This window comes from Neopsephotus bourkii, unplaced genomic scaffold (assembly GCF_033783945.1).
Source record: "Neopsephotus bourkii isolate Nb327-2 ecotype Australia unplaced genomic scaffold, CSIRO-AGI_Nbou_v1 NB_1052, whole genome shotgun sequence".
Classification (NCBI taxonomy): domain Eukaryota; kingdom Metazoa; phylum Chordata; class Aves; order Psittaciformes; family Psittacidae; genus Neopsephotus; species Neopsephotus bourkii.
The window spans coordinates 3,431,657-3,450,532 of record NW_026901541.1 but is presented as its reverse complement, the minus strand read 5'-3'; the positions used below and the strand labels follow the sequence as shown (position 1 = coordinate 3,450,532).

General features: G+C 39.0%; 1 protein-coding gene across 1 annotated transcript in view; it reads left to right on the top strand.

The window, feature by feature from the left end:
• GPC5 (glypican 5) overlaps nucleotides 1-17,246 on the top strand; it is a 115,821-nt gene extending 98,575 nt beyond the window's left edge. Inside the window, 1 exon segment of the mRNA XM_061361120.1 lies at nucleotides 16,802-17,246. Coding sequence (XP_061217104.1) covers nucleotides 16,802-16,939 — 138 coding nt within the window. The 3' untranslated portion in view covers nucleotides 16,940-17,246.
• The last annotated feature ends 1,630 nt before the right edge of the window (nucleotides 17,247-18,876 follow it).

Genomic DNA, 18,876 nt, shown 5'->3' with positions numbered 1-18,876 from the left:
GATATATAAGTATGCAAATGTTAATATGAGAATTGAGAGTATCCTGCTTAGTGATGCATGTATTTGTACAACTCTTTATCTAATCATATGCGTGTTTTTTGTAAATAACTATATGTAAATGATTTTTTTCTAATATGTTGCATGGGTTTCTATATTTAAATCTTATGTATATTCACACTTTAAGCTCTGTGTGGTGTGGAGAGACTACTAATGCCTATATAGCATAGCTTCTTTTTACTAAACCTTTTTTTCCAGTAATTTACAACTTGTTCCCTTTTCTGCTTGGGTCAGCAGAGCAGTGCTGTGATGTCCCCAGCTGGAATTTGTTTTTCCCTTTGTTCTTCCTGTTTTGAATTCACACCTTTAATTCCTGCCTCCCACAGCTCCACTGACTGAAAAATAAGTGCGGCACCTGTTCATCATCTCTATACCTGGACACTATTCTGTGCTGTTCTGCAGAATCTAGTGGAGATGTGGGGGTTGTGCAACTATTCATGTATTTATATACATTCACACACACGCACATATATTTAATGACAGTCTGTTCTGTGTTCCTGAAGTCTGTATATGTGCTTTTCTGTACTGCTCATGCTCAGTGCACAGTGGACTGTGTGCTTTTTAGCTGATAGGAGAACAGGATTTTTTTTAGCAGACTTCTGCTGTGGATTCTTATGCAGCTTTAATGTCATAGAGGATTAAGACAGCTGCATCATACGAAATGGGAACAGTATTAATTATTAAAATAATTTGAAAAAGATAATATGCAGTTCTTAAGCTTTGGATAACAGGTAAAAGTACTTACTCCTACAAAGAACCTTGTAGACTCATCCTACGCTTCTCTATGCTCAGCCTGGGTTGCTCTGTGCTGATCTCTGAGCTTGTGTATACCCAGGGAATTCCCCAGTGAGGGCAACAGTGCAGGCTAATGGATGCACAAGAACTTTGTAACACCTTTAAGCCTTATTTAAGGAAAAACAAACAAAAAGCCTATAGAAACTTAATTTGCAAGTTGTAATAAATTGTTTTGTGTTTCCTCCATTCTGTTGTCCTAGACATTGTCAATGTTAAAACAGAAGGACAAAGAAAGATCTTAGCAATATTGAATTTTTTTTGTGCATATGTGGACGGAAACTACTAGCCCAGCATAAGAGAGTGTTTCTGTTCCCTTTATGCATTGGTTACTGTCACAGCCGCACACATTGGTTGCTGTCATGGTAAGGCAAGTTCCTGTGTCACTCACCGTGTGATTCAAGAGCACAGTAAGCCTGTCTTACGCTGGGTTGTCCAGGTTCTGCTCTGGCACCATTCTCAGCTGTGTGCTTCCACCCCTTCCCCTGTGTTCACATTGCTTTGGCAGCTGAAACTCAAGCTGGTTGAGGGAGCCATCTTGAAGAGAGAGTCTCTCTTAGCCACAGTTTTGTATTGGTGTGTGGAGACTTGTGCTGTCACTCTTTGGGTAACACAGCAGCTGACATGTTCCTCGGAGTGGAACAGAGGACCTGAGAGGACGTGATATTGGTCTGAGGCAGGAGCTGAAGGAAAAGGGGAGAGTAATTGGAGAGAAAAGAAAACGGTCACAAGGCTTTATAATTAAATCTTTCCTCTGAACTTTACATTAAACTATTGTTCTTGATTCCCAACAGATCAGTGGTGTTTGGGATTAATACTGAATAAAAGAGATGAAAAGGAAGATTGATTACTTTTGTTATGTATTCTAGGCACTGATGATTTGGGGATCTGAAGGAAAAGGAAGTGTGTGACCACGATACTAGAAGCTAGATATACATATTAAAATGTGGGAATCACAAACACCTCAAAAAAAAAAAAAAAAAAGGTAAAAGTCACACAGACAAATTCTGGCATCCTCTAATTTGGAAAGTGAAGAATTTGTGCTGTAAGTTTGGTAGAAGTCTTCTATGTATTTTTGTATGTAAGCACTATGCTTTCACTAGGTTCTGGCCAATGTGGATCAAACAGGCTTCCTAGCAAGGTGGTTGATGCCCCAAGCCTGTCAGCGTTTAAGAGGCATTTGGACAGTGCCCTTAATATAATGCTCTAACTTTTGGTCGGCACTGAATTGGTCAAGCAATTGGACTAGATGATCACTGTAGGTCCTTCCAACCAAAATTACAGTCTGCTCTGGTCTGGTCTAGTCTGTATGCTTTTATGACCTGACATGGACTGAAAATCAAACCCTGGTTAAAAATAAACAAAAGCTCTAAGAAAAAGCAATTATGTGGAAATATATTTTGAAGCCTAATTTATTGTATACACTAGAGTAAAACTGGTAATTGTTACAGAATAACCTAATCACTTATTGTTTTATAAATTAAGCAGAATAAACAGCATTCTATGAGTGCTTCGCTTTGTTATCCATATTGTTTGTATTTAAACTGAAGAGTACATTTTTCTTTTGCAAGCATTCTAGGTATGCTTTATCTGATAGAAATAGGTATGTTTAAACAAATACCTAGCTGGCTTTTCCAAATAGCTGACTTCATCTGTCTGTGAGTGATCTGCTGCTGTGCAGATAACTTTCCTCAGCATTTGCCAATGTAGAGGCATGCAGACAGTGTCATTCTGAGAGAGTTCAATCTGAAGCAGATACAAACCGCCTCGAGGTCAGGGACAATTTAGCATGTTCAAATACCAAACTTACTGTGTTCAAATCCCAGATTTCCCTCTTTTTTTTGTGTTTCTATACATGTTCCTGCTCCTTCATTCTGATTTCTAGAAATACCTCGGAGGGTCAGACACACTCCTTTCATAAGAGGGCCAACACAAGGCTCAAGGATCGCTTGCTCTTCTAGCACAGGATATGGGCAGTGGCTTCATCTCACGGATGATGAACATAAACATGCAAGGTATTCACAACTATGGTGTGCGTGAGTCTGCACAAGACAAGACACATTGTCTATTTCACAGATCTTTGGTCAAAGCAAAAGTGAATGAATTGTTCCTTATACAATCTCAAAGTCTGGATGAAATTCCCCAGAAAAGGATAGAAATTGAGACCAACAGGGAGAGACCAGAGGTTCTCAAAGGAGCTGATCACAAGGCTATCTGTCAACAGTAAGTACTTTTGTTTTCAAGAGAAGTTGAGGTATTGATGTTAAACTGTGGAGGGAAATGAGTCTTGGTTTAGAGACTGCACAGATACAACCTAGATTTGATATTGTGTGAAAATTAATTATATTGTTGCTACCACCAAACTACCTAACTAGACTCAGGCTTGTACTTTAAGCAAGCGTGTATTCCCATTACCAATTTGTAAATTACATGTGAAAAAACATTCAGTAGAGTTCTTTAATGCTTTAGAAAAAAAAAAATAAAAATACAGAGTTTTCAGCAAAGCAGACTTTGGAATAAGATTGAGGATTTCTGCCTGAAGCTTTTGGCATATGTCTCTGCCATCATTATTTTGCTGAATTTAAATTACTTGATAAATTGATGAATTTAAATTACTTCACAAGATCAATATAAACTGATTTGTGGAAACTGCTAAACAATAGTTGGATTTAAAGTCATCTGATACATGACTGTATTCTAATATTATTGTGTTCTAAAGAAAGGTTTGATAGCGAACCTAATATGCAGTTCAGCACCATCACCTTCCATTTCTTTCCATTCACAGACATACATCCAGCTGTAGGTGGGAAAAACTGGGGAGCTTGTATACATCAGGGTTTTTTTAATGTAGCTGTAACGAGTGGTGTCCCTCAGGGATCGGTGTTGGGACCGGTCTTGTTTAACATCTTTGTCGCTGACATGGACAGTGGGATTGAGTGCGCCCTCAGCAAGTTTGCCGATGACACCAAGCTGTGTGGCTGAGTTGATAACGCTGGAGGGAAGGAATGCCATCCAGAGGGACCTTGACACACTTGTGAGGTGGGCTGATGCCAACCTCATGAAGTTTAACCATGCCAAGTGCAAGGTCCTACACCTGGGTCAGAGCAATCCCAGGCACAGCTACAGGTTGGGCAGAGAAGAGATTCAGAGCAGCCCTGCGGAGAGGGACTTGGGGGGTGCTGGTCGATGAGAAAACGAACATGAGCCAGCAGTGTGCGCTTGCAGCCCAGAAAGCCAACTGTATCCTGGGCTGCATCAAAAGGAGCGTGACCAGCAGGTCGAAGGAGGTGATCCTGCCCCTTTATTCTGCTCTCGTGGGACCTCACTTGGAGTATTGTGTGCAATTCTGGTGTCCTCAACATAAAAAGGACACGCAACTGTTGGAACAAGTCCAGAGGAGGGCCACAAGGATGATCAGGGGACTGGAGTACCTCCCATATGAAGACAGCCTGAGAAAGTTGGGGCTGTTCAGCCTGGAGAAGAGAAGGCTGCGCGGAGACCTCATAGCAGCCTTCCAGTATCTGAAGGGGGCCTCTAGGGATGATGGGGAGGGACTCTTCATTAGGGACTGTAGTGATAGGACAAGGGGTAATGGGTTAAAACTTAGACAGGGGAAGTTTAGATTGGATATAAGGAGGAAATTCTTTCCTGTTAGGGTGGTGAGGCACTGGAATAGGTTGCCGAGGAAGGTTGTGAATGCTTCATCCCTGGTGGTGTTCAAGACCAGGTTGGACGAGGCCTTGGATGACATGGTTTAGAGTGAGGTGTCCCTGCCCATGGCAGGGGGGTTGGAACTTGATGATCTTAAGGTCCTTTCCAACCCTAACTATTGTATGATTCTATGATTCTGTGTATATGAGTAAGTGTTCCAGCCATGAGCTCCATCTAATTCAAATCCCTCGAGTGTTGTATTTCACTTCCTCATTGTTTCAACGTGGAAAAGCTCCTTGCTGCTATCAGAAAGTTCTCTTCTGAGGGTAAACTGGGCTTCATTAATCAGAAAAAAGAATTAAGAACTTTGAAAACAAGGCAAAAGTAAAAATAAAAAGCAGGTGTTTATGGCTTGTCAGTAGGTTTTCTTCCTACCCAAACATAACTAGAGGTTTGACAGCTCTTCCCATATTTTCTGGTTTGATCCATCCTTGTTATTTTTTTCAGTAGCTTGTCTACTGTGGTCTGAAGTGTTAGCCTTATATCTGTAGTCTTGTCCACGATGCCACACACTATATGCTACCCATGCTGTTGTACAGATTTTGTAACTAAAATCAGTGTTTTCCAAATAATAAGTTCTCTGCTGCATTTGACATAAAAATAATGATAATCACATTCCAGAGTACCTCTTATATGTTGAGTACCTCTTTAAGCTCTGTGTTGCAGAATTCTGCTCAAAATAGGTGTCCTTTTCCAGTGCAATTGGTCTACTTGTTTCTGATGTGCAGAAAAAGGGCTTCAAATCATGCATAGACTATTAGCAGAGGCAATAATACATCCATAGCTATGCACACATTTTGGATAAATGTATGTTAGGGTATAATCTGCTATAAGGAGGAAGTTCTTCTGTTAGGGTGGTGAGGCACTGGAATGGGTTGCCCAGGTATGTTGTGAATTCTCCATCCCTCCATCCCTGGCAGTGTTCAAGGCCAGGTTGCACAGAGCCTTGGGTGACATGGTTTAGTGTGAGATGTCCCTGTCCATGGCAAGGGGGTTGGAACTAGATGATCTTAAGGTCCTTTCCAGCCCTAACTATTCTATGATTCTATGATTTATCAGGGTATTACTTCTCAAGTGCTAATTAAATAAAATAAAACTGAGACACATTGCTGGACATACACTTGCTAATATTCTGTTTCTGTCTTTATTTTGGTTTATGACATTGGCAGAAGTCTGGCAAAACACTGAAGCACTCAGTTCTGTCAAGAACTTCTTAAACAAATATCAGAACATGAAGCCATGAAACCATATCTTTCTAAATGCCACTTGCTACATTCCTTAGCTTCTCAGCATTTGGGTACATGGTGGCATAGCCTTTGGTACCTGTTTCAAGATCGGTACAAAAATTCCAATTCTTTTTCTTTTGATCAATTTCCCTTTCATTTTTGGAAATGTGAGAGGATATATTTCTCACCTTTGGTGATAAGAGTTTCAAATCCAGTGTCAAGTTCATGTCTCGCACTTTTCTGAAAAGTGCTTTTTTCAGTTCATTTGCCAAATGTTCCAGGTTCCTCCCCTGCAGCTCCTCCAGTTCCCTGTCCTCTCTGCAGCACTTGGGGGGCTGAGGAGAGGCAGAGGAGTTGAGAACTCCTTCACAGGAAGGAGCAAAGTTGAGCCTGGGATAAAAGGGAGGGGCTAAGGGGAAGGTAGTTTTCATTTTATGTTTGTTTCTCGTCAACCTCTATTTTTAATTGGCAAAACATTGAATACATCTTCACCAAGTTGAGGCTGTTTTGTCCTTGACAGTAATTGGTGAGTGATCAGCTTGTCTTCACTCAATCCACAACCTTTTTCATTTTATTTTCTCCCCTGTCCTGTTGAGGAGGGGGAGTGAGAGAGTAGATGGGTTGGGGGCTGGCTGTCACCCAAGGTCAGCCCACCACACTTATCGAGACAGTGCTTTGTCAAGCAATGCTGAGTAGTGCAGGTTTGCATAAGGTATGTTGAATACATACTGCCAAGTAAAAAATGTAGGAACATATCATGGCCTGCATTTTGCATTCCTGTTTAGTGTGTTTAGAGCAAAACCACTTCACAATTTGAAATTACTTGAATCTTTTGTTAAATCTTTCAGTTTGCTGCACTTCCTTCTTAAGATTGCGATCTATTTTGTTAGGAAAGCATACTATCTTTAATATATACACTTTTTTTTTTGTTTGTTTTTAACAGAAGGTTAACTAAAATTTGGGCAAAATGTACAGATCCACAGTGGCCATCCTCTTCCACTGACTGCATAGGGATTCGAAGGTCTGAAAAATGTGGAGTAAGCAGTATGGGCTGCCATCATATTTTAGTTTTAGGTGACACACTAGATATCTAACTTCACTTTGGCACCATGGCAGGCTTCTCTGAATGTGTCCACTGGAGAGCTGAGCTGATGGTAAGGAGGATGCTCAAAGAGATAAAAAATGCTGCAGTCCGGTTCTTGCAGAAAGAGAAGAATGGAGGCTTTTCACTCCTTCTCTAAAGCCAAGTTAAAGGCATGAACAAGTGTAAAGGAAGAATTCAGCTGAGAAGCCTTTCTGTAGGCTGTAAATGTGCTTTCTTTTTTCTCTGCTCTTTTTCATTGTGAAACAGAATTAACTGTTCACAGAGAACTACTGAGCTGAGCAGACTTTGGATGTCTCAGTTGGCCCCTAAATCACTATAAGCCCTTTGTATTGGAAGAGAAAAACTTTGTGAGGGCAAATCCTGAGATTTTTCAAGCAAATGAGTCTTTCAGTCTATTTTGGTCCCTGCAATGGTATGACCATGTATGGATAAGTGAGCATCGTGTACATCACAAAAGATCTTCAAAGAAAACTGGTTTGTCCTGGTTCAGGTAAGAGGGTGAGGAGGCACTGAAATACTTAAGATATAGATACAGGAAGCAAACCCACTAGTCTCATAAAATGTTATTTGGAATAGGGGGGGTATCACTTAGCCTAACTAGATAGAGGGTTTCTTTCCCCCCCTTTTTTTTTTTTTGATGGTTTTTGATTATTACTGTGAAAAGGTGACCATCCGCTTATCTGAGGAGTTGTTGATAGTATCTTATACTAAATGAAATAATGCATTATGACTGTTACTGTAAGTGTGCATGATTTTATTGACTTACATACTTTTGGTGCAGATCTTACAAAAATGCTCTCCTTGTCACAATTTTGGACCAGGAATCGCAGCCTGCCACAAGTATAAACACGTTGCGCAGATATGCTGACATAGACAACTTGTTTTGCTTCCACAAATTCTTTATGTATTATAAGTTGTAATGCTTTTTTAAGTGAATAACATGCCTGATAAAGGTTACAGAGCCCCATTTCTGCTTTCAGTGACAATCACATTCCTACTGATTTTTTTCTGGTTTACACCAATGACCCTGGATAGATGTATAATAAATAGCTCTGCCTTTATCAGACAAGAAGGCATAACATTAGCCCTGTAGATCAAAGCTGTACTTGCAGGGCACACAGAAGTAAGGAGCAATAAAGTGTATTTTAACCACTAGAGAGCACAGATAAATCAGTCTAACTACACAGAGGTAGCTGATCTCTGGAAAGGGCTACTGCCAGTTTTATATAATTGCTTTTCAGAGGAGAACCACAGAGTGTTTTCACTGAACATAAATGAAACACCTTGGCATCCGCTGAAGCAGACTTGGGATCGGGAGAGCTGGCAGCCTCTCAAAAGAAGCAGTTTTTGTTGAACTGCCTTTGAAGAGCTTGAACTGGCAGTGCTGTATTCTGGCTGCAGGGTAACTTGGCTGAGAACATTAGGATTTCCCCTGACATTAAGCCATTAAAAAAAATAAAATCATTTCCTTCCCTCCCACCCCATTCAGAAGGAGAAGCTATTTTTACTGCCAGACTTGCTGTGTGTTAGTCCCTCATGAAAGGAGCAGCAGAATTAAAACCGTTTAAGGTTTTAGTAATTAAAGAGCAGAAGACACAAATTAAAAGTGCATTAACTCATATTTAATGGGCTATTAGATTTTATTTTATTATCAGAACATGCAAAATTATAAAGGAAATCAGAGATAATTAAAAACTGACAAGACAGGAGAACTTGGGCCGGAGCACTGGTTTTGCTAGATGGAGTGGTAGAAGGAGGATAGGAGTCCCAGTCACATGAAAGTTATGGACTGTGGCTCCAATAATTCAAGAGCTTGAACAGCAGTCTTTTACAAAACTGTATTTAAAAAATAGCTTTTTCTTTAAAAAAAAAAAAAAAAGGTTTGCAAACTGCTAGCATTTTTGTCACTTTCTTGGTCCTTCATCTTGACTTTAGATTTCCCCCCAAAGATGTGCTGCAGTGACACTGGTGTATTAGTGCCAAACACAGTGGAATAATTAGTTCAGTATCTGCAAATTGTTTTTTTGTTTATATATCCCTGAGAATTATTTTCCTTTTTTTTTGGTAACATACAATTGTCTTGGGTTTTTCTGGCAAGGCTACCACTACTTTACTGGTGGATCAGCTTTTTGTATATCTGCAGTTTGCATTTATCCTTGCTCAGTAGCACCTGGTTGGGTATGGGGCAATCTACACTTAACAAGGTTGCTTTGAATTGGATTTGTCACTTCTTGAGCTTGAAACCACTTAAAACTCTATCTCATTTGAAAAAGTATAAGTGCACGTTTTCATGTATCACCTGAGCTTTTAATTACAGTTTTGAATAAAATTGCTTTGAAATTATCATTATTTGGCAAGTCCATTTAAGGTTTGTCTTGCAGGTGATTGCAATTCATGTGATAATTTGTGCAAGCATTATTCTAAGTAATAGCTTTAATTCCCTAGGCTATTGTTCACAATGTTTGTCCCTTTGAGCTTGTTTTTGACTCTTGCAAGTTCTGTAAATGGAGTAAACCTATGTATGACACTTGGTTACTGTTGCAGCTCCACTCCTTGCTTAGTGCTCTGGACGCCTAAGATGTTGCCTGGAGTCCTGAGGCTAGAGCAGAGAAAAAGTGACGATGAGTCACACTTGAAAACAACATTTGTAAAGAACACAGAAGAAATAATAGACAATTCCTGCATGATTTCCCCGTGTTGTAAACACCAGTGGTACTCCACCATGCTCTTTCCTAAAATAATCTCACTAATGTCTTTTTCCTGTTCTGAAAGAAAACTGGCCTGTGTATCAAGTGCTGGCTTTCCTTATTTTGAAGAACTTGCATTTTGCCTGACTAGGGAATCCTTTAATTTTCCATGCACATGTGCACGCTCTCACGTACAAAAATACATTTTTCTTTGCAACAGATGTTTGATACTAAATAAGCATCTGTTAACAGGCAAGCAAACCGTAAGACGCGGCTAAAGTGCTTGGAAATATTGAAATGCTGGTGCTCCCTCTTGTGGCGCAAGTAGAAGGCAAACCACGGAAATAAGTGCTTAGTGTGTGATGTATTTATTGACTCCTGCAGCAGGAGCTCAGCTGAGCCTATTACAAGTTAAAAGGAGACGCTATTCTTACTTAAAGAAATCTTCACTTTCACCTGCTTAGATGATCAGCAAGACCAAACCCCTGTGTCGCCTTGTCAGGGAATAGCCATCCTCTCCTGTGCTGCTTGCAAAGACTGATGGAATGAGGTGCAAAAAAAAGAGTGTCTGTGTTGGTCTTCTTTTTCTCTTCCTCTTCTAACACACAGCCATTTACCTGAAAGTTTTACAAATCCACTTGCAAGGTTAAATCTGAATCAAGGGGACTTCATAAATATTTAATGCATTGTTTTTCTAGATTAATATTTGGAGTAGTTTGATTATTAATCTGTTGATGGAAATGCTTGTGACTCATCATCTCTTGAAGAGGGTATTCACTTGTATATTCCTAGAAAGCAAACAAAATTAATTTAACTACATTTATTAAAAAAAAAAAAAGTATTTTCCACCTGTTTGTCCCTCACATCTCACTCTGGCTTCGTTTCACAGTTATGTGACTTCAGCTGTCCATTTGCTCATGAGTGTTAGAGAGGATTTAACTGTAAAGGATGGTGGCAAATTGTGAACTTATAACTGGAATGCAGAGCCGCCAGGCTAATCACTATCTAAAACATACATTAAACAAAATCAGTTTTAAATGCTTGTGTGGACTATTGCCACACTAATGACTTACAAGTCTGAGAAATTGCGTCAATTTAGTTAATACGTGACACATACCACATTTGCTGGATATATATGTATAAAAAACTTAGAGTGCTTGCCAAATATACCAAAGACAAGCATGGAAACTGTTAAACATAAAAGAAACGACAATTTTTAGGGTCCTTATGATTCCCAGATAAAGCAGGTCTAAGCCCAATTAGATTGGATGTAAGGAGGAAATTGTTTCCTGTTAGGGTGGTAAGGCACTGGAATAGGTTGCCCAGGGAGGTTGTGAATGCTCCATCCCTGGCAGTGTTCAAGACCAGGCTGGACGAGGCCTTGGGTGATACGGTTTAGAGGGAGGTGTCCCGGCCCATGGCAGGGGGGTTGGAACTTGATGATCTTAAGGTCCTTTCCAACCCTAACTATTCTATGATTCTATGTTTTATATCCAGAGAAGTGTTTTCTTCCTGTCACTGTATGCACAGCAGTAAGAACTAGTGTGCAGACTACAGACACTATGCAAGACTAGAAGGTGCTCATCATCTCCGTGTATTCCACAACAGCCCATGACTGAAAGTGGAGCAGAGAGTCTCAGGATTCCTGAGGCTTATTACTGACACAGTGGCAGCATTTAAAAGATTATGATGTAGCTAATTACTGATACGTGGCATATCTAGTTCAAAGTGTGCCAGAGGACTGTGCATTCAGTTTGCTGGAGTCATTTGATGTAAAATCATTTCAGTAGAAATGCTGGGGTCAGAAAGAACCATTTTTACAGCAAAAACCAAACCAAACCAAACCAAAACAAACCCCCCCCCCCCCCACAAAACAAACAAAAAAAACCCCAAAACAACAAACCAAACCCAAAGAATGTGGCTGGTTTCTCCTATTGCGCATGTGAACATAGAGGGCAGTATCCCACTGTTACCGATATGATGCTCACATTGTCTAGTCCTGTATAAATGCAAAGGTTAATGATGCTCCAGTTTTGCAAACTGTAAGTAACCATAACTAGACATTCTACAGAATTGCACCCAGCAAAATCAAACTGCCGTGAAGTTCATGTGTGGCGCTAATTGTGATTTAACTTCATGGTTATTACAAGAACTTTTAATTAACCCAGTCATCATACTGTGGCATACAAATTGTGCGTAATAACAGCATGCTGAGTATAATAACAATAGGTTTGTCTGAAATGTAAAAATCGGGAGTTTTATCATTTTCTGAGGTTCCTTTTTGTGCCCTTAAATATTGTGCAGTATTTAAAACATTTGACCAAAAAGAAAACAAAAACCAAACAAACCCAAACAATAAAACAGAAAACCCCCTGGTAATTTGCTGAGGCTTGTCCGTCTTTTAAAATTTTATAGCAGTCGTCTTCCTGAAATTCAGTGTGTAATTTTCTCCTGAATAATATTTCTGGTGATTTTTCAGTCTCATTTTTCTCAAGGTATTTGCAGTCCCTTTTGAGAATAGTTTTATGCACTCTTTTAGGATTTTGTGTTCAAAGCCAAGAAAAATTGTGGAAACATTTGATGGGAATACCCTTTCAGTGAAGACAGGAAGAATGCATTCTGATCATATATTGCTGCAAAAATGGTAATTTGTTAGCTCATTAGTGTAGTGAGAGTATTCCCCTTCTCTCAAAGTTGTTGTTCCAGTCTGTGTCTCTCAAGACTGTAATAGCACTGAATGAATTTTTATTTGGAAGGTTAATTTTGCAGCCAAAAGACTAAAAATTAAAAAACAATGTAGATAATGGATATAGTTGTAGCCCTTCAGAAACCTTGGGAAATACAACTAAGACATGTTACACTCACAACCTGTACTCATTCCTGGAGATGAAAAGAATGCATTAAAAAAACCTCCATTCCAAACGAAATCAAACCAACCAACCAAACAAAAACCCCAAAACCAAACCAAAGCAAAACAACCAACCTCAGATGTTATTATAGAAACTATATTTATTTATTTTCTAGACTATTATCAGCCTGGTATTGTTAAATGAAATACTGACATTTTGGTTTTAAATTGTTTATCTCACAGACAGAACAGGCACTTGAAGGCAAGATAAGAGTATGTGACCTTTCCATGTGCACAAATTTACTGAAGAAACCAGGTTGCAATGAAGACTGGGGCAGTGAGGGAGGCAAGAGTACATTTGGCATGCATATACAGTTAATGGTTTAAACATCTGACAGCTACTAGTGAACAGTTAAAAAAAGACAGATTGGGTTCAACTGGGTGATGTACCAAACACAAAATGAACAGCCAACACCACACAAAACCAGTCTGTCAGTTAGTGATCACAGGGGTTTAAATGTCAGAGATATGAAAAAGTTAACAGAGATAATGACATCGTCATTGCACATGCTGAAGTACCTCATCCTGGAGAAACTATGTCTGAAGAAGTAAATGACTTTGTTAAAGACTGGTGAGCTAACTTTCAGCCGTGCGGGCTGGGGTGTCATTAGCAGAACTGAGTTCACGGCAGTATGATTACTGTCAAGGTACTTCTTTGTGGGAATGATAGAGCCGTACATGGTAGTGTAGAAACACTTTTTATCATTTAACTAATGCTGGTTTTGGAATTTTCAAAAAATGGCTTTTGAATAAAAACCCAACCCAGTTCTTAAAAAGACCTTTCAGATAGTGACAGTATTTTTAAGATATTTATATTTTAAAGTTTAACCAAGATTAATTTTTAAGAAAGATTTTAAGTTTGAAACCAAGGTTTATTTTTAAATATATCAGTGAATGCAAATTTCTTTGTATTGCACAATCATAGAATCTTAGAATAGTTAGGTTGGAAAGGACCTTAAGATCATCTAGTTCCAACTGCCTGCCATGGGCATGGACACCTTGCACTAAACCATGTCACCCAAGGCTCTGTCCAACCTGGCCTTGAACACTGCCACAGATGGAGCATTCACAACTTCCTTGAGCAACCCATTCCAGTGCCTCACCACCCTCACATTAAAGAACTTCCTCCTTATATTTAACCAAAACTTCCCTCTTTTTAACTTTGAGCCCATTTTTAAAAGTTTTAAAGTTTAAAAGTTTATAAGATTTAAACTTTCCCCTTGTTTAAGTTTTAATCCATTACCCCCTGTCCTGTCACAACAGTCCCTAATGAAGAGTCCCTCCCCAGAATCCTTATAGGCCCCCTTCAAATACTAGGTGGCTGCTATGTGGTCTCCACAAGCCTTCTCTTCTCCAAGCTGAACAGCCTCAACTTTCTCAGCCGATCTTCATATGGGAGGTGCTCCAGTCCCCTGATCATCCTCGTGGCCCTCCTCTGGACTTGTTCCAACAGTTCCACATCCTTTTTATGTTGAGGACACCAGAACTGCACACAATACTCCAGGTGAGTTTTCACAAGAGCGGAGTAAAAAGGCAGGATCACCTCCTTCTACCTGCTGGTCACGCTCCTTTTGATGCAGCCCAGGATACAGTTGGCTTTCTGAGCTGCGAGTGCACACTGAAGCCGGCTCATGTTCATTTTCTCATTGACCAACACCCTCAAGTCCTTCTCTGCAGGGCTGCTCTGAGTCTCTTTTCTGCCCAACTTGTAGCTGTGCCAATTTCTTTCAATGCATTTCTTGAGACCACTCAAAGAGGATTAACTGAGATAATGGTCATTAGACAGTATTTTGAAACAACTGTTTAATAGATATAAAACAAATATCATCCATATCCTAAGCCACTATGACTACAAAAACTTTTTCTTTATTTGTTAATTTTAGAGTAAACTATAATGAGATATTATTGTAAATTCAAGAAATATAGATAGCAGTGGATTCTTCTGCCTTCCTAGTGTATGTGAATGCAAATGGTTTTTTTTTCAGTTTACTATAACTGGAGCCAATTTTTTTGACCCAAAGGACTGTTACTTATCTGCGTAGGTTCTTTATTACCCAGTGAATAATTTGCACCATGTTTCTCCTCTCCTCACAGGCTCCCACCCTGAAGTCACTCTCTGAGAGTGCTTGAACAGCTAAGGTGCCTCTTTCAGACATGCAAGGCACCTAAAACCTACAACAATCTACACATCTAACCCATGCCTGTCATGAGACAAAGCCTCCTTCCCAAACATCTGGATCTGGCTCTCGCTGTCTTTTAAACCCTTGTTTTTATTCTTGGTAAAATAAAGAGTTGTTGAAAAGCATATGGCAAGCCTGGAACTGAGGCAACCCAAACCATCAGTTGCTTTGTAATAAAAATTAGTAATAAGCATAATGCTCCCCATATCAGATCAGTGAGCATAAGAGAATATGAGCAAAGTGAGACAAGTACAAGGACAAAAGCATTTTTTGTTTCTGTTGTATGTGCATTTTATTGATGTAGAGTGGCTGATAGAATAGACTACTGCAGAGTCTGGGGAGGTGCAGCACTGAAGGAGAGAATTCCTCTACCTATGAGAATGAATGAAAGCTAGAAAGAGTGTAGAGATTTGTGGGTGGGAGGGGGTGGAAGTCCAGTTAAGTTGATGGAAAGCATGTACTCTGAAGAAGAGTTAGTGGGGAAATGGTGGGAAAAGTGTGATGGAGCTTTGAAACTGAATTTGAGGGCAAGAACAAGTATAGCAACATGCTGTCAAAGGAGCCATTGCCTCTGATGAGAAAAGGTGAAGTGGATACTAAAGTGTATCCAAGTAAGTCCCTTAACGGGCACTAGTTACATGTCCAGGGACAGTTATCTTGTGGGTAAATTCATTCACCTCATTTGTAGGGGATTCAAATAATACCTTGGATGCCTAAATTAAGACATGTGAATTGCAGACAAAAAGGAGTATTCACTTTGAGCTTTACCCTCACTTGAAATTCATAGGTCGAATGCTTATTCATATGTAAGCATAAGTAATAATGATTCTTTCTTCTTTTGACTGGCCTAAGCAAGTACATTCAGTAAGTTTTCAATTATCATCACTTATACCATGCATAACAGCAAGGAAGCTCATCAAATTAGATATGTTAATTTTATTTAAAATTTTAGATGTATTTCTTAGCTAGCACTACTGCAGTTCTTATTTGGAAAGGTGGTTCTTAAGACTTGCATTTTGCTATTTAACATGTGTGATGTCAATTTGAAGAATGAGATTTATTTTCTTTCTCTATTCTTATATTTGGGGTGTACAATGCAACAGGAAACAACAATCTTTGTTGTATGCACCATATGCACCAGTTCCTCTTTCTCATTTTGAATGTGTTTCTGCTTCAAAAATTGGAGCGCTGTGTTAGAGCCAACAGTGATCTCTCCCTGTTTTAAAAAAGTTGACTATTGAAACCCAAGTTTTCATAAATCACATATAGTATTAGTTTTCAGTAGCGCACGTGTGCTAGCTAAGGCAAAACGTGTATTTCAGTTGGCTTAATATCTTGTCAGATTGATCCCCAGCATGAAGTGTCTCTTATTTAATAAATATGTATAGCCCTAATTATTTTTATTTAGTGACTAGGGAAAATAATGAGCCACAAAGACAAGTTGATAACTTCCATTGTACAAAATACTCAGTATCACATTTTACTAAGAAGAAAATGGGAGCCTACTTGAACTTGTGCCTGTTGACATCTAGATCAGAAAGCCAGATGTATAAAAATCCTTGATATTTTCAACATCTATGGTTGAAACATTAAACTTACATCTTGGATCATTAAATTTACATCTTGCAACATTGTAATGCAAGTTTGCACCATGCTAACTGTTCACTGTATACTCTGGGTAATTGTGGTGAACATGCCATAATAATTCATCAACCCTGAAAGAAATCACAAAGTTCAATGCATATTAAAAATGTGATTGGGGTGTATTACAGAGAAAATGGAAATTTGCCACTTCAGAGCACATTGTGTTATCTGAGGTTACTGTTACTGTCTGCATAGCAATACACTTTCTTTACAGGAAGAAAAAAAGCACAATCAAAATATATGTGGTGACTTGATTATACACCTGGTATTCCTTCAAAAGAAGTGATTTTGTTTGGTTATTTTCTACTATAAATGACTAATTATGGGTTTACTGAATATGGTGTTGAGAAATATGATAATTAGTGAAGCTTGTCTTAATTTAATGGCCACAGAACTTTATTTCTTATTTAAATAGACTTAAACTCAGTTGATACATAATATTTTTTGCTCACGTGTTATGTTCTTCTTCTTGTGTCTTTTTTTCCTTTTAGATGAACAAGGTATGTGGTCCTCCTGTAAAGAAGCCTACGCAGTCTCCGGATTGCTCCTTAGATCAAAATAGAGATAATCAAGGGTTGAAGATATTCTGAAGAGACAGCGAAGAAACCCTCTCCAGCAGCAGAAGGTAAGATATTAGTTTTACAGCCAGAAGGAAAGAATAAAGTAAGCCATTAATTTTACAACAGAATAGACTATATTCAATGCAATGGCATGCATTACTAGAGAATAAATAAAGATTGCAAAGAATGAAGCGTTTCAGCAACATAATGTGCCGTTACATTTTAGAAAGAGTAATTTTATGACTAGATTTTCTTTTCTGAAATAAAGGACATATGACGAGTCATTTGGTGTGGCTTGAAGCATTCATAAGTGGATAACATTTGTAGAATATGAACATTAGCTTTATATTGATGTATACATTTTCAAATTACATTTAACTTGCACACTGACAGGCATGATCAAAGGTATCAAAAAGTGATTGTGACTTTCATCGGAAGACTGTAAAAATTGATCAGTCAAAAAAAAAAAAAAAGAAAAGGATGACTGTTCTTACATACCCTTCTCCTATAAAAAATGAGACAAGTAAGTGTCTGGGGCTAAAACTTGTAATCCTTGTTCAAACAGGTCCAGCTGATTTTTTTTTTTTTTCTCAGACTTTTGTCAGTATATGGCGAATTGAGATAACTGCAAAGACTTGGAGGTTTTATTTAGACCTGGCTCAGCATTAGAGAGTAAAATCTGCCAGACTGCATTTAAGTGTTTTAAGTTGCCGCTGTATTCTATGGAGAGAAGGATTCAATTCAGCTGCCACCCAGTGCCACTTGAGGATACCCAGCTGATATTCCACTGCCAAGAAGGTGGCCTGTAAATTGTATTGTATATTCCAGCTTTCTGCAGATATCCTGGATAGCTGAGGGCATCTCAAAAATCGGTCTATCTTTAGACAAATTAATCAAGTCTTTAATGACTGCAATAGTAATAGCACTGTAAGGAGTAAGGTGCTATTACAGGTGAGACTAAACGCCCTATTATACCAACAAGGTGCAAAGTTAAAATCAGAAATTTCATTTCTGTCAAAGTGTTTGCTAAAACACAAAGAGGTTTTCTTTGTCCTTTTTCCTTTTATCTCACTTTGCGGTGTGGAAGGAAATTGAAGTGAGAGAATTGCGTAATTGCTCATTCCTGATGTCTGGAAAAAAAAAAAAAAAGCCTCTGAGCTTCAAAAGCAGACCATTTTTGTTAGTGCAAGGTCCTTTGAGTTCCCAATAGTGGAGATAAAAATAAAAACAAAACCCAAACCCATAGGCTTTGTAGAGCATTGTGAAATGGAAAGAGATGCAAACCAGAAGTTTGCTTTAGCCGGCACAGAAGTTCGTCAGGCAACACGCATTATACAGGTACATTTTCTCTGTGTTACGTAGCTAGGGAAGTTCTTGATATTTGATGATTGCTAGCATTCTGCAAACGTGTAACCATATTCTAAAATCTCACTTCACCCAGGACTGTTCCATGTTTCAAAATAAGTGTTGTCTGAGTTGACATCAGGGATATTGCTAAGAAGACCTGAAGGGTCATGAAGGGCAGTAAGCAGCACAATGCAGTATTATTTTGCCATGATTTTCACCTGCCTGAAATGCTGGAAACACTTTATGGCATGCAGCAGGAGCTACAGCAAAAAGGGGGACAGTTGAGAAAGTTTGAGATCCACTGACACAGATTTCAGTTTAACAACTTCACAGTTGATACCGTTTTCATTTGCTGCCTCCAGGATCACCTCCTTCCTTATTAGTCACAATTGCTTTATATTTCATTTTGTATTCCCATGGCAACTGTAACAATTCCTCACATGGAAGAGTGACTACAGCACATGTATGCAGCCTGCTTTTAAGGAGGTGCTGTAACTCCACTTTACTTACCTTCCATATACTTCTGGCAGCAGGTTGCTCTCAGCAACTTTCACAGGCTTTAGCAGAAAAGAACAGGGTTCTCCCAAACCATGTAGTCTTGGTCAATGACATTATCTGAGGGGAAATGAATGGAAATTCCATTAGATGTGTGAGTTCCC